This window comes from Syzygium oleosum, unplaced genomic scaffold, assembly GCF_021117445.2.
Source record: "Syzygium oleosum isolate NSW1041296 unplaced genomic scaffold, Sole_v2.1 Sole_v2.20, whole genome shotgun sequence".
Taxonomy (NCBI): Eukaryota; Viridiplantae; Streptophyta; class Magnoliopsida; order Myrtales; family Myrtaceae; genus Syzygium; species Syzygium oleosum.
In genome coordinates, this window is record NW_026607504.1 from 795,241 (window position 1) to 808,906 (window position 13,666).

General features: G+C 40.5%; 3 protein-coding genes across 4 annotated transcripts; 2 read left to right on the plus strand and 1 right to left on the minus strand.

Moving 5' to 3' along the window:
- The first annotated feature begins 704 nt into the window (after positions 1–704).
- Positions 705–4,663, plus strand: LOC115689123 (magnesium transporter MRS2-1). 2 transcript variants are annotated; one of them, XM_056320675.1, is made up of 7 exons: positions 705–1,051; positions 2,045–2,137; positions 2,228–2,832; positions 3,179–3,307; positions 3,469–3,804; positions 3,874–3,947; positions 4,299–4,407. In XM_056320675.1, the coding sequence occupies exons 2-6, from the start codon at positions 2,104–2,106 to the stop codon at positions 3,901–3,903; spliced, it is 1,134 nt and encodes a 377-aa protein (XP_056176650.1). In that variant the 5' UTR covers positions 705–1,051; positions 2,045–2,103; the 3' UTR covers positions 3,904–3,947; positions 4,299–4,407. The 2 variants fall into 2 exon arrangements, with proteins under 2 accessions (XP_056176650.1, XP_030470966.1); XM_030615106.2 differs by lacking the exon at positions 2,045–2,137 and having other exon boundaries at positions 707–1,051; positions 3,900–3,947; positions 4,299–4,663.
- A 542-nt stretch (positions 4,664–5,205) lies between these two features.
- Positions 5,206–7,231, plus strand: LOC115689117 (pentatricopeptide repeat-containing protein At1g80880, mitochondrial). Its single transcript, XM_030615094.2, is given in 3 exon segments — positions 5,206–5,491; positions 5,493–5,929; positions 6,143–7,231. Coding segments are annotated over 3 exon segments (1,707 nt in total). The 5' UTR covers positions 5,206–5,248; the 3' UTR covers positions 7,170–7,231.
- A 1,043-nt stretch (positions 7,232–8,274) lies between these two features.
- Positions 8,275–10,978, minus strand: LOC115689118 (uncharacterized). The gene is made up of 2 exons (XM_030615095.2): positions 10,720–10,978; positions 8,275–8,527 (listed from the first exon to the last, which is right to left on the minus strand). Exons 1-2 carry the CDS (start codon positions 10,874–10,876, stop codon positions 8,445–8,447), a joined length of 240 nt encoding a protein of 79 aa, XP_030470955.1. The 5' UTR covers positions 10,877–10,978; the 3' UTR covers positions 8,275–8,444.
- Positions 10,979–13,666: the final 2,688 nt, after the last annotated feature.

Genomic DNA, 13,666 nt, shown 5'->3' on the forward strand with positions numbered 1-13,666 from the left:
ACTTACTTTTGTTTTTTTGAAAAAAAAAACCAACTTTATGTGGGTCTTAATACTGGTCCGAACTTTTCTTGTCTCATAAGAAAGCCCTTGCTTTAGGGCGGTGCCCAAATCTGGCTTCTCTCGAATTTACGCCGAGTGCACACTGATTGACATATCGATATCTTTCAGTGCATTATTTGATGGAAACTTGACCGGGGTCGAATTTGATACCGACTAAAAGCCAATACTTTTTATGAGATAACAAAAATTTGATTCTGAATTGAGCTTCTGTTATAAAACAAAAGAAAAGTTAAGACGAAATTGGTATACCAATTAAAATTAATGCTTTGTAAGGGAATTAAGCCAGAACATACCCTCTTTCTTGTACATATTGCGCACTTCCGTATATTTTCCAAAAGAAAGGCAGCCAATTCTAAGACGAAATTGGTTAAAACAGGATATCGTGTGGGGGTACGGAACAAATGGGGGGCAAAAACTCAGCGAAAGTTCCTTCCGTAACGTTGCTCAAATCCGAAGATTCCTCGACAAAAAAAAGCAAAAATTTACGAGGTCGGCTGGTTCTTTGATTTACACCCATCTTCGAATATCGAATTGGATCTTCTCCTAAAGACCTTTCATTTCCTTATTTTCGTTTTTTTTTATTAACCATTTTAAACTGTAAAACTCTCAAAGAAAGGAAGAGTGATTGCTTGCTGTTGTTGCTTCTTCTTGGAGTCTTGGGTGGTGCGACGCACTTCCCCCTTTGCCGAATTCACTGTCGTCTTCGTCTTCGATCCCAGGGCGCTGTCCTTCCGAACCACACGCGTCTGCTTCGTGCCTTCGCATTCAATTCGATTTGGAAAAATTCCCATTCAAATTCGAAAGGCCCCCCGACATCGAAATCCCGACTCTGTTCTTGTCCCCTCAATGGTGGGCTCATTCCATTTTCAGCTGCGCTCCTGAAACAATCCCACCGCATTGGGACCGTACTCGTTCCGGCGTTCTGGGATTGGTCCGCCGTCTCTCTCCCCTCCGCGCCTCGCGCTCCCCTCGATAGCTCTGTCTCTCACAGGTACTTACAGAGTCGGGGTCCTGTTCTTTCGTTTAAAAATTCGATCTTTGTGGTGTGCGGGCTTTGATTTGGCTTCTTTGCTTCGTGGGCGGTGCTCTGTGTTGTTCTATTCCTAATCGGTCCTCTTGGTTTTTGGTTTTTTCTGTTGATTCATTGGGCGATTGTTGTTTGGTTTGGTTCTATAGTTTGCTTGAGCTGAACGGTGTCTGTGATACCCGTTGGAAAAGTAATGGTGTGGATTGCTGTGGATGGGTATCCGAATTATCGGTTTGTATAGCTCTTGGGATGTGATTTGTTCAGTTAAAGCGCTCTCCATGACCAAAATGCACTAGGTGTGCGTAGACTTGGTGTGATCCAATTTTGCCGAGACTCTATAGCCAGCACCACTCATATGAGCAATGAGAACGCGACAAATCCAATTCAGAGAAAAGTGTATCTCACATTGATTCGGTGACGTTCAATCGCGGAGAAGAAAGATCTCCGCGTAGAAAAGAAATGAGAAATCGTTTTGATTCTGTTTGCTTTGCCAAGGAGGGATGCGGGAAAATTTTGCATTCATTTTCGGGAACGGGTGAGAAAGCCAATCCATCCTTTCGGAGGCTAAGAATTGGAAAGACATTTTGAAGACAATGAGTCCGGGTCAGTCAGAAAAGGGGAGATGTGTTAGCTTGTGCTCTAGATGATACTTGAGTTTTCTCTGAAGCTGTCAATGTGGCCGAACTTTGTCTGAATAAAATGTGAGGCTATTGAGATTCATTTGTCTGGTCAGGCTTCTGAGAACAAACAGTCTGTTAACAATTGTTTTCTCTCTTGAATTGGAGTGGGGACTTGGGGCGCTTTGGACCATTATAACTGGCCCTTCTAGTTTGCTCCTGACACCAAAACTAGATATATCATTTGAGGTAGACTGATATTCGGATAATTCTTCAATTGGATGCTAGATGTCGGTTGGTGATCCACATTTGTATCCCTTATCTTTACTCTACATAGTAGGGCTACCTGTTTGGTTGTGCGCATACTACTGTTTCATTCTGGAGCCTCCACTTTGTTATATGCTAATGGCTAGGCTCATTTTAAGGCCAAATGGTTGGTCTTTCATTAGCCCCACAATTTATTGTTTGCTTGCTGATTGTTGTATTTTGGTGAGTTATGCTCTTGCTTGTTACTTAATTTCAGCTCTGGAGCCATCAATGGCAGACCTGAAGGAGCGTCTCCTCGCACCAAAACCAGCATCTGCTATAAACCTTAGGGAGGCATCTTATAGACTATCCGTGTCTGGACGCCAACCTTTCCATGGTGTGGATGTTCTAGGGCTGAAAAAGCGGGGCCAAGGCCTTCGCTCTTGGATTCGTGTCGACACTTCTGGTAACTCAGAGGTCATTGAGGTGGACAAGTTCACGATGATGCGTCGATGTGATCTTCCTGCCCGTGATTTACGCTTGCTCGATCCATTGTTTGTGTACCCCTCCACCATTCTTGGTCGAGAGAAGGCAATTGTGGTTAACTTGGAGCAGATTCGGTGTATCATCACAGCAGATGAGGTTCTGCTTTTGAATTCCCTTGATAGCTATGTTTTACAGTATGTTGTGGAGCTACAACGCCGGTTGACCACAGCTGGGGTGGGCAGAGTCTGGAAGGCTGAATGTGCTGACTTGAGCGGGAGAAGAGGAAGCAGAAACTTTGACAATATTTTTGGGGATACATCCCCGGATAATCTTCCTTTTGAATTTAGGGCCCTTGAAGTAGCGCTTGAAGCTGCCTGTACTTTTCTTGATTCTCAGGTTTGTGAAATTTGCTGATCGAAACATAGATCCATACTTCATTTTTGAGAGCTTCAGTCAGATTTGTTTTTATGTTAAGATAATGTTAGTATTGTGTCCGGACTGAATTGCTTTAAATGAATCATGACTCGTGTCTCGATATCTTCTAAGCTGATTTTGTTGTTTTCTGTGCATTAAAAAGCTGTCATGGAAGGCTTCGCTTTGATTATTAAAATTGCACTTGCTTTCATAATGTATCAGAATTTGAATATCTGCTTCTCCTAATTTTGACGCTAATTTAAGCAGTTCTAATTGATTCGAAGTTAGCTGGGCAAAGTAGTAACACCATCATATTCATATTCTATAGGCAGCAGAACTCGAGATTGAAGCTTATCCCTTGCTAGATGAGCTTACTTCGAAGATTAGCACGTTGAATTTGGAGCGTGTCCGTCGATTGAAAAGCAGACTCGTTGCATTAACTAGGAGAGTGCAGAAGGTATTGGGAAATATTTGTTATTCTTGTGACGACTTGTGCTGGTGAATGATGTCAGCTCTCTCTCTCTCTCTCTCTCTCTCTCTCTCTCTCTCTCTCTCTCTCTCTCTCTCTCTCAGCCTTATTGGGATTAATCTTACTCTTAAATGCCCTAATGTATGTAGGTTAGAGATGAGATAGAGCAGCTGATGGATGATGATGGAGACATGGCAGAGATGTACCTCACTGAAAAGAAACGAAGGATGGAGTCAACAATTTATGGTGATCAGTCTTTGTTGGGATACAGATCAACTGATGGTGCTTTATCTGTCTCTGCACCAGTTTCTCCCATTGGTTCCCCTCCAGATGGGCGGAAGCTGGAGAAGAGCTTGAGTATTGCCAGGAGCCGGCACGAGAGCATGAGGAGTTCAGAAAGTGCGATGGAGAGCATTGAAGAACTTGAGATGTTGCTGGAAGCATATTTTGTTGTGATCGATAGCACATTAAACAAGTTGACCTCGGTATGGCCTCGCCGTCATCTTAAATCAACGATTCTCTTTTGTATGATTTCGAAGGACGGAAACTCACAGAACTCTCTTATTGCCTCTTGTTTCAGCTGAAGGAGTACATTGACGACACAGAAGATTTCATCAATATTCAGCTGGTAATTGTTTCTGTCCTCTTCTCTTTGCTTGTTGCATCTCATCGACTTGTAGTTTCTTAGGTTGGCTTATTATCTGAGCGAAATTTGCCTAGATCACTGAAGTAGAGATGGGCAGATGATGACACATCCCTGTTCAATGCTATTTATGTTATGTAATTTGCTCATCTTTACATTATCGAAGCCTTGTAAGAATAAATAGGTAGGCGTTGGATCATTCTTCATTTATCGACTTCAAGACTCTCACGCTAGTCTTCAGAGAAGTAGACCAGTATATCCTGTGGAAGGACATAATTTGATGTCTGAAATTCCTCTTCTTCAACTTCACATAGCGTATTTGAAAAACTTTTGCAGGACAATGTCCGGAACCAGCTAATCCAATTCGAGCTGCTGCTGACAACCGCGACTTTTGTAGTCGCCATCTTTGGCGTGGTGGCTGGGATCTTCGGGATGAACTTTGCGATACCATTATTTGACGATGCAGAGGCCTTTAAGTGGGTCCTCATGATTACAGGAGTGACTGGGATCACCATATTCTTAGCATTTTGTTGTTTCTTCAAGTATAGAAGACTAATGCCGCTATAGACAGATATGCAAGGATTGGATTTGCCATTAAAGGAATTGTATAATCATTCATCAGCATCATTCTTATAGTTAGTCAATGTGTAATTCATCGACAGCATAATTGGAAATGAGAATGTGCTTCTTTCTTTTGGCGATTCATCAGCATCATTCTTATAGTTTTTCTCACTATATCAGGCTGGAGAATGTCTCGCCTTTCGTAACTCGGCGCGAAATGTCATTCCTGAATCAAATCCTGTGTTGCGAACACAATGTCTTACAATTGAACTCAAAATTGGTCGGACAAATGAGATGGATTTGATGGCACTTTAAAGATAGCAAACCATCAGGATTCGAGAAAATTACACAAATGGTTCATGAATTTTGATTTAATATGTAGAGTCGTTCCTAAACTTTAAATTTATTCAATATGATCTCTTGATTCGCTATGCAATGTTGTCCATAATTTTTTAATTTGTTTAATATAGTTCCTAAATTTCGGTCCATTATTTAATGTGATTCTTGAACTTACATTTTCATATAATATCCAGGAATCACGTTTAACAAATTAAAAGTCTAGGGACGATATTACACATTGAGATAAAATTTAAGGATTATATTACATAAATTAAAAGTTCGGGGATGAATATATTTTTCGTTCATTTTTTTTTTCTAGGCAATACAAAATCGGGCTCTTACTGTCGAAACAATGCTTCTTTCTGTTGACCTTCCTAACCATAAGCATGAGGCTTTGCTGCTTTAGCGACGGTTCACTAGTCGCGAATGAGCGAAGAAGCTTGTCGCTGCAAATGGTAGCTGCTGATGGCACTCCATGCCCTCACAAGAAGACTGCGTCAAGTGCCATGTCCTCATGCCTTCCCTTCCCTCTCCATCTTCCGCATCTCCACTCTTCCATCAGCTTCGCCTCGCTCGCATCCCGGCTACGATCAGCTTCGGCATTCACTCTCTGGGGCATTTCGTCGAACATCTTGTGATTACTCTCAATGTCCCCGTCTTGCTTGCCTCAGGTTCTTCTCCATCCAGATTTGCGGCGACCCAGTTGTCTTCCGCGACCGGGAAGCAGCAGAGAGCGACTCCCGAGAGTCAACCGTGATCGAATTGCTCAAAAGTGTCGCTCTGCTTCCCACGGAAGCAGAGGCCATGGAATCTTTGAAGACTTCTGGGATTGTCCCGAATGGAGACTTGATATATTCGGCAGTGTGGGCGTTGAGGGAAGAGTGGAGGCTGGCTTTTTTGGCTTTCAAATGGGGCGATAAATGGGGCTGCATTGACGAGAAAGTTCTCAATTTGATGACTTGGGTATTGGGAAGTCACGGAAAGTTCAATATCGCCTGGTGCTTGATACGGGATTTGCATCGGTCTTCAGTGGATACGAGGCAGGCTATGCTAGTTATGATTGATCGGTGAGATGGGTTTCTTCCGATTACTTTTGAGTTTCAGTCATAGAACTCGAGTGCAAAAGAACCAAGCATGAAGTTTTATTGTTGTGCAATTGTTTCTTTCAATGATGATGCGTTGCTTAAATTCAGTAGTCTGTTTTTTTTTCTGAATTAAGCCTCAGAAAGTTAAATTCAAGACTTGCTGATTCACAATTGGTTATGGATCTTTCCCTCTAGGTATGCAGCTGCAAACAATCCGACAAAGGCAATCTGGACATTTCACGTTATGGAGAAATTCAGAGCTGCTCCGGATGAGGAAGCGTACTGCACCCTCCTGACTGCTCTCTGTAAGAACGGAAACATTGAAGAAGCAGAAGAGTTCGTGTTTCTGAATAAGAAGCTCTTCCCCCTGGAAACTGAGAGCTTCAACATTATTCTGAATGGTTGGTCTAATGTTACTGTTGACGTGCTTGAAGCCAAGAGAATTTGGAGAGAGATGTCGAGATGCTGCATCACACCAAATGCGACATCATATACTCACATGATCTCCTGCTTCTCGAAGGTTAGTAACCTTTTTGACTCTTTGAGACTATATGATGAGATGAAGAAAAGAGGTTGGGTTCCTGGACTTGAGGTGTACAACTCTCTAATATACGTGCTTACTAGGGAGAATTGCTTTAGTAAGGCCCTAAAAATGTTGGAGAAACTGAAAGAAGCGGATTTGCAGCCAAATCACGCCACTTATGATTCCATGATACGTCCTCTATGTGAAGCCAAAAAGCTAGATGAGGCAAGAGCTGTTCTATCTTCCATGATACGTGATAACATTCAGCCAACAGTTGAAACCTACCATTCGTTTCTTGAAGTCACCGATTTTGAAGGGACACTGGAAGTTCTTTCTATAATGAGGAAAGCTGGTGTAGGTCCTACTGGAGATACATTCCTCCTAATTCTTGAGAAGTTTTTCAAACAGAGCCAAGTGGAGAATGCTTTGAGGATTTGGGTTGAAATGAGGCAACATGAAATAGTGCCAGTTGCTGCGCATTACCTCAAAGTGGTGCATGGATTGGCAGTGTCTGGTTATCTCATTAAAGCCAAGGAAATTTATTCTGAGATGAGAGCCAAAGGGTTCTCAGATGATCCAAAGTTGAAGAAACTGTTGTACAGAACTTCAAGACGTAAGAAGGATAAAAGGGAATGGCATGCCGGAGAAGACGAGAGTGGGGTTGGTGTGAACATTAAGAGAGGAACTATATCGAGATAGCAAAGAAAATTTGTAGAAGATCAAACATGGAGAATGGGAGGACATTACATGGTGTTTCCAAATTAAACTTATGGGGAAAGAAGCCCTTCATGCCAACACTGTGGTGACAAATTAGCATCACCAAGCATGTCTTGCGCTGGAGGTGTTGTCTTGAAACAACATGAGAAGAGAATGCGCATATATTCTTGGGGAATGGTTTATATTTGATGGCTCAGTGGAGACAATTCATGCAATGGCTGCAACTTTTTAGGCAGTTTTCCTTGCTCTCGAGCATAAATGCTGTCAACTTGGTCTGACTATCCTGCGGTCTACTTTTACTATGTTCTCCTCTTGAATGAGGGATGTCAAACTTGCGCTGAGGAAGCATTTTCCTCTGTTTTTTATTGCAGTGTCGATGAATTTGCAGTTGGAAATTTGTGCCAGCACGAGAACATGACCATTCGTGAAGCTCTTGAAGTTGACCTTGATGCATATATTGATTTTTTCAGCTAGGCCTATGAAAAACTCTAGAGAAGTGGAGTGAAAGACGATGACAGCACTGTGCAAAGCAATTGCTAGTAACAGAGATAAGCAGATGACCGATGGATCCGAGGCAGCACACACAATTGTTGTAAAGTTTCATGTGTGTCAGTCTTGTTGGTGCTTTGTCTCAGGAGACGTGAACAAGTTTTATTTGCCATATAAGATTACTCAGCGAGACTCGACCAACAGTAATGGTGAATTTTTTTTCGAAACTGCTGTATAGACACCCCAGATTGATGGCAATTTTTGGTTTTATGATCGTTAAACTTGTCAGTGGGGGTGTCATAAACTCGCTCTTATCTGTAGCTCATCTTGTTTCAGAGCCATCAAGTAAGATCGTCCTGCTGTTGTGCTATGGCATTTACCGTGTTTCATCACTTCTGCGTTGATGATAAATCAGATTGAGAAATGTATAACCCACTGTTAAGTTCACAAGTTGATGGTCAAGATTTCCAGATTATCACTTTTGAAAATAAATTGACACATTCTAAATCGAAAAAGGCAACGCCAGACACCAGCAAGTGCGCGTGGTTGAATGGTAGAACACTAAAATAGTGAGCTCACATTGTTGCACCACCAAGACACGAAAGAAGAGAAATAACTTTGCTACCTGCCTCAATAGCAATTCGCAAATACAGTGCCGAAACAACCTTATCGGTAAAATTTTATCAATTCTATCTTGTTCTAACGACAAACACTTTTACATCCTCAACAATCAAAACTAGTCAGCAAAACACCACTGGTGCTATAGTGTCATTTAGAAGATGAAGAAAGTCTATCTTTCCGAGCCTTGTCCGCTTTTTCCATGTAATCTTGATGGGACTGGTGCTTTGACCCTACAATAGAAAGAGAACTTGTCAGCTTGTTATTACGAATATATGTCAAAAACCTAAGAGCGACGTATTCCTGCAATTAGTCCTCAAAGGAAATATTAAGTTTGACACTGTCAGTATCTCAAGTTTGCAGTCGACAAGGATCTGTGGTTCCGTATGTACAACTTGTTGCTTAAACGCAATAATATCTGTGAGTACTAATACAATGGGAATAAATAGCATCTATGTCCAAATAATAATCACCACATGCATATTATGACTTTTATACGGCACTAAAAGCCCAGTTCTGAGAAAACCATCACGACAATGACAAAACAGTAAGAATGCATGGAAGACTCCGTATGTACAAGTTTCTTATCTACATTCAAAGCCATAGAGCACTGCTATAAGGAAAAAAACAGCACATATGTCCATGCAATCAATCACAACATGCTTCGATCGAATTCCAAATGGTACTCAAACCCTTGAAGAAAACCATCACGACAATGAATAATCTTGAACTGAAATCATATGAAGCTACGCCTTCTTCTCTCCCACCAGACTCGAAAATATAACACTCATCTAGAAAATTAAGCAAACAAACAAGCCAAATCCCAATGTTACACAGTTTCCCCAGGTTATTCACAGTATGGATACTCCGTCTACCAACCAATAGTAGCAACCACAAACCTGCCCTAAACCTTTTTTTTTTTGTTTCCAATATGTTACATGTCCAAAAATTAGACTCTGCACAAACTTTCGTCATAACAAATGGACGATTGAGAGCAATCTTTTCGTGGATCACAGCCAAATTGTTCTAATGAATGAGTAGTCCTATTCCTCCGGCAAAGTTTGAGAAGAGGGGGTAGAGGAAGGGAGGGGGGGGGGGGGGGGGGGGGTGTGGTGTGTCCGTTTCAAGTTAGATAAATATCCAGATGTCCAGCATAATAATTTTCTATATAGGTACTGACACAGACTTTTAGCTGAATAGAAGATGAAGGGATGATAGCTTGATATCTTCCTATCACACTAACACATGGCCATAAGTTCACGAGATCGATGACGTCACAAACTACCTGAGAAAATTACCCTGCTCAGTAAATCTTTCAGGTGGAACCACCTAGCAATGTCAAACTAATTACCAGAGAGGACATGGAGTTCATATCAAATCATCTAAAATAGTTGCATGGCAAATATTGACAACATAAGAACATTTCAACTCATGAAACAATAAAACATCCGAAACATGATAGAGTTGAGTAGCATTCAAACTGAAAAGTTCTCATCCGCCCAATATCTTCCTTGTTCATACTAATAAAAGCACATTACAAAAGCAGGAATAGCGAACTATGATATCCATAAAAGACAGAATGGAGTCCTATATGTGTTTTTTGATTTCACTTCCAGTGACTGTAGTTATATAAATGAAGTATTAACAACATGGAACTCCCGGGCTAATTCATGACAAACAAGAGTTTGACTTCTTTTATATAAAGTATGGATCCAGGAGTTCAAAGAAATGTGCCATTTTCGTCAGCTACGTGAATTCCAACCCTAACTGCTTTTATATAAATCTCCTCGGCCCAACATTGAGCGACATTTTGCTTCTTAGAAGGCTTTCACATTTCTAGTCGCCTACCCGCATATTCCTCTCTGAAAGCTATTGAGGAACGGCCACGATGAAGCAGAATGAATACACGAAAATCTACCGATGACAGAAAATTTTGTCTTCCCCGAACTATAGTAAAAACCATGAACAATAAATGCGGGGCACCCAGGCCAACCGCAAACATCCTGCCGAAGAAGAAGAAATCAAGAACAATCCTTCTTTTCTGTTTTGTCCCATAAGCCAAAGTAGCAGCATTTTGCCTAAAGCTTCCAATAAATATGCACAGAGCATTCAAATGGCAGTTCCTCCTCCAAATCAATCCGATCCATCTAAAAGGATGTTCTAAAGCTCCCACCTATCGATCACTTCACAGACCATCCAATTACCTCCAAAGAAAAAACACCTCAATCCAATGCTACACAGAGAATTACGCAGAGCAGCAGGAGCCCCAGAAGCCAATCAAGCCCAGACACAAGACAAGGGATCAGAAACCGCGAAAGGTCTCAACTTTTTCCACTATCATGCCCCCACGTGCAACCAAATTGGTACAAGGAAGCTGCTGCAAGAGACCGAGAAAGAGAGAGAAAGGGAGAAAAGGGAATGGAACCTCGATTCATGAGGAACCAGGGAGCACCGAAGATGACGGTGATGACGGCTATGCCGGCCAGGACGTGCTTCTTGTCGCCGCTGTACAAATAGCGTTCCATCCTCGCCCTGAAGCCGCCTGCTCCCCCTCCACCGTCGGTCTTTGCTTCGCTCGCCATTTTGGGTATCGATTCTCGTCTCTTCTCTTCCCTTCCTTCGCCCGCTCGAGCAGGGGTTTTCTGGTGGGAGTGAAACCGTGGAGTCCCCCACAAGAGAGAGAGAGAGAAGCCCCACCTCGTCAAAATACGAAGTTCAAGCGGAAAAAAGAAAAAGAGAAGGAAGGGTAAATTTGGTTAAACGAAAGGGAGAACGAGACAAATTATCGCTCAACTTTGGTTTAACGCTCGATATAATTTTTGGACTTTTAATTTGTTCAATACGGTCCCTGAACTTTAGTCCAATATTCAATGTGATATCTGAACTTTTAATTTGTTCAATGTGGTCTATGGACTTTTGATACATGTTCAGTTTAGTCCATGATTAGGGACAACATTGAACATTTTCTCATAAAGTTTATGGACTATACTGAACATGTACCAAAAGCTCAGGGACTATATTGAACAAATTAAAAGTTCATGACCACGTTACAAATTGTGCTAAATTTCAGGAATCACATTGAACAAATTAAAAGTTTATGAACCACGTTACACATTGGGCCAAAATTCAAGAATTATTTATGTCATTTTTCCTAAAAGAAAATCACCATGGATTTTTAATTTAGTAGAAATATTGTTTTGATTTGTGTTTCTGTAAGTATTTAGAAGAATATAGGTTTTTTTGAATAAATATCAAATGTATGAACCATCTTCTTATGTAATTTTGTTTCTACTTGAGAGTAGAGTCCACATTTCATATGAGAATAATGTAATGGTGTTATAGTATGCGATCCAAAATTAATTAAATGTGTCGATTTATTAATAATTTAAAATTTTTTGAAGCACCTTGTGTGACATCGCTGAATTAACTCACTCAAGGTATTGCCCACTTTGGCCATCCCATACCGAGCCTCACGGTTTTGTCCATTGACATACAGACAGACACTTTTCCAGGAGGTTATCCATCCTAGTAGTGCTCTGATTTGGGCTCGATTAACTTTGGAGTTTCAAAGCAAAGCTTGCCGTTACATCAAAAGGCGCATCCGTGAGTTAATTTCAGTTTTCACATATATATTCCAAAATCGTTCTCCTCCTATTCAGTGTACAGTTCGGTTCATTCCTGCCCCCTTCGCCATCCTAGAAGCCTGCTAGGAGCCGCTCCTTGTCCAGACACTTTGGCCTTGGCGACCACTCCCCATTCTCGTCGGACCGGGTCGTTACACCTCAATTTGTTGAGTTTTAATGTATTAGAGTGAATGATTGAATGATGACATTATGACAAAAGAAAATCAAACGTTGACAAGAAAAATGCTTTTAAGGGATACACTTTAAAGGAGGCTCAAACCCTAATAAATTCTCAATTTTAGGTCAAATCATAATTCCATCCTGAACTTTAAAAAAAAAAAATTTCCCAACTTCACTCTTGTCCCAAATCTGCCCACATGTCTAAAAATCGCTGTTGATTTTTTGTCAAAATTATCAACATCAGGAACCTGTTGTCTATGAAAATGCAACTTCTGCTGATGAAACTTTAATTGGCTTTGATGTTGATATTTTTTAAGAAACTAGTGGCAATTTTTCAACGGGTGGACAGATTTGGAACTATAATGAAAGTCGGCGATTTTTTTTAAACAAAAAGAGTTTGAGATAGAATTATATTGAATCTAAAGTTGAGATTTTTTAAGGAATTAGGTCCTTAAAAAGGGCATCTTTTGTTGTATTTGCATTGAAACAAGAAGCAATTTTTCAATGTAGTGTACAAATGACATGTAAGTGTTACCTTTGTAATATGAAGGGAGAAACTCTCATTATTTTTGTATTATAGGCAGCATTGTGATAATTTCTCCATATGCTTATCAATGTTAGTATCTCATAATATTTCACCAACATTTATTATATATTATCAAGGAGTAATATTATGGGTAATCTCCGAATTTTTACTCGATATTCAATAATGTTCTTCATTTTGATTTCAATTTACTCTTCGAACTTTTGGAGTTTCGCTCAATGTATACTTTCTATAAAAAAAAAAAAAAAAAAAAGGGCTAAAGATGTTAGCTAACATGGACGACAACGCATTAATTTACTGTCGTTTTGTACACTTGACCACCCATGTCACGCCATGTCCTCTCCATCTCTCTCTCTCTCCCTGTAGAGGTCGCAATGCATATCCTTACACTAGCGCAAGAAGAAGGTGTTAACCCGTATCACTGTGACTTGATTCTAATTTCTCTATTTTTTTTTTAAAAATACTGCTTTTTTTGTCTGTATTGAATAGAATATGCTGAGCCAAATCTTCTTCATGCTAAATCTGCTTGATTTAGATCGGGAAAATCGTACAGTTTTATGAAATTGTGTTCTATAGCTCGAATCCGTATTCAATCCTATTTTCGATAGGCACAGTTGAGAGTTCAATTCAATTTTTTTCATTATTTTCATATCCGTAATAGTGCGAAATGAAGGCCTGGCTCCAAGTTGTTCAAGTATAGTGGAATAGTGGCATTGAGTTTCTCGCCGTATGGATCTTACACTATATCAATGACAAATTTCATTTCCATACCATATGATTCTACATTCTTCCTGCTCAATAAACTACTATCCACTTCTCGATCTAATTAATTAGAGGTAAATCATCCATGATTGCAATGACGGATTCGCGAAAAGTAATCTATAATGGTCAAATTTCAAGAGAAGATTTTGATGAAATCAAAGAGGAAAAACAAGTTGAACCGGGTTAGTCTATAAGTCGTACTTGTCGTCTTCATGCATCGACTTTTCAACTTTCAAGCGTGGAAATATTACAGACGACAGAAA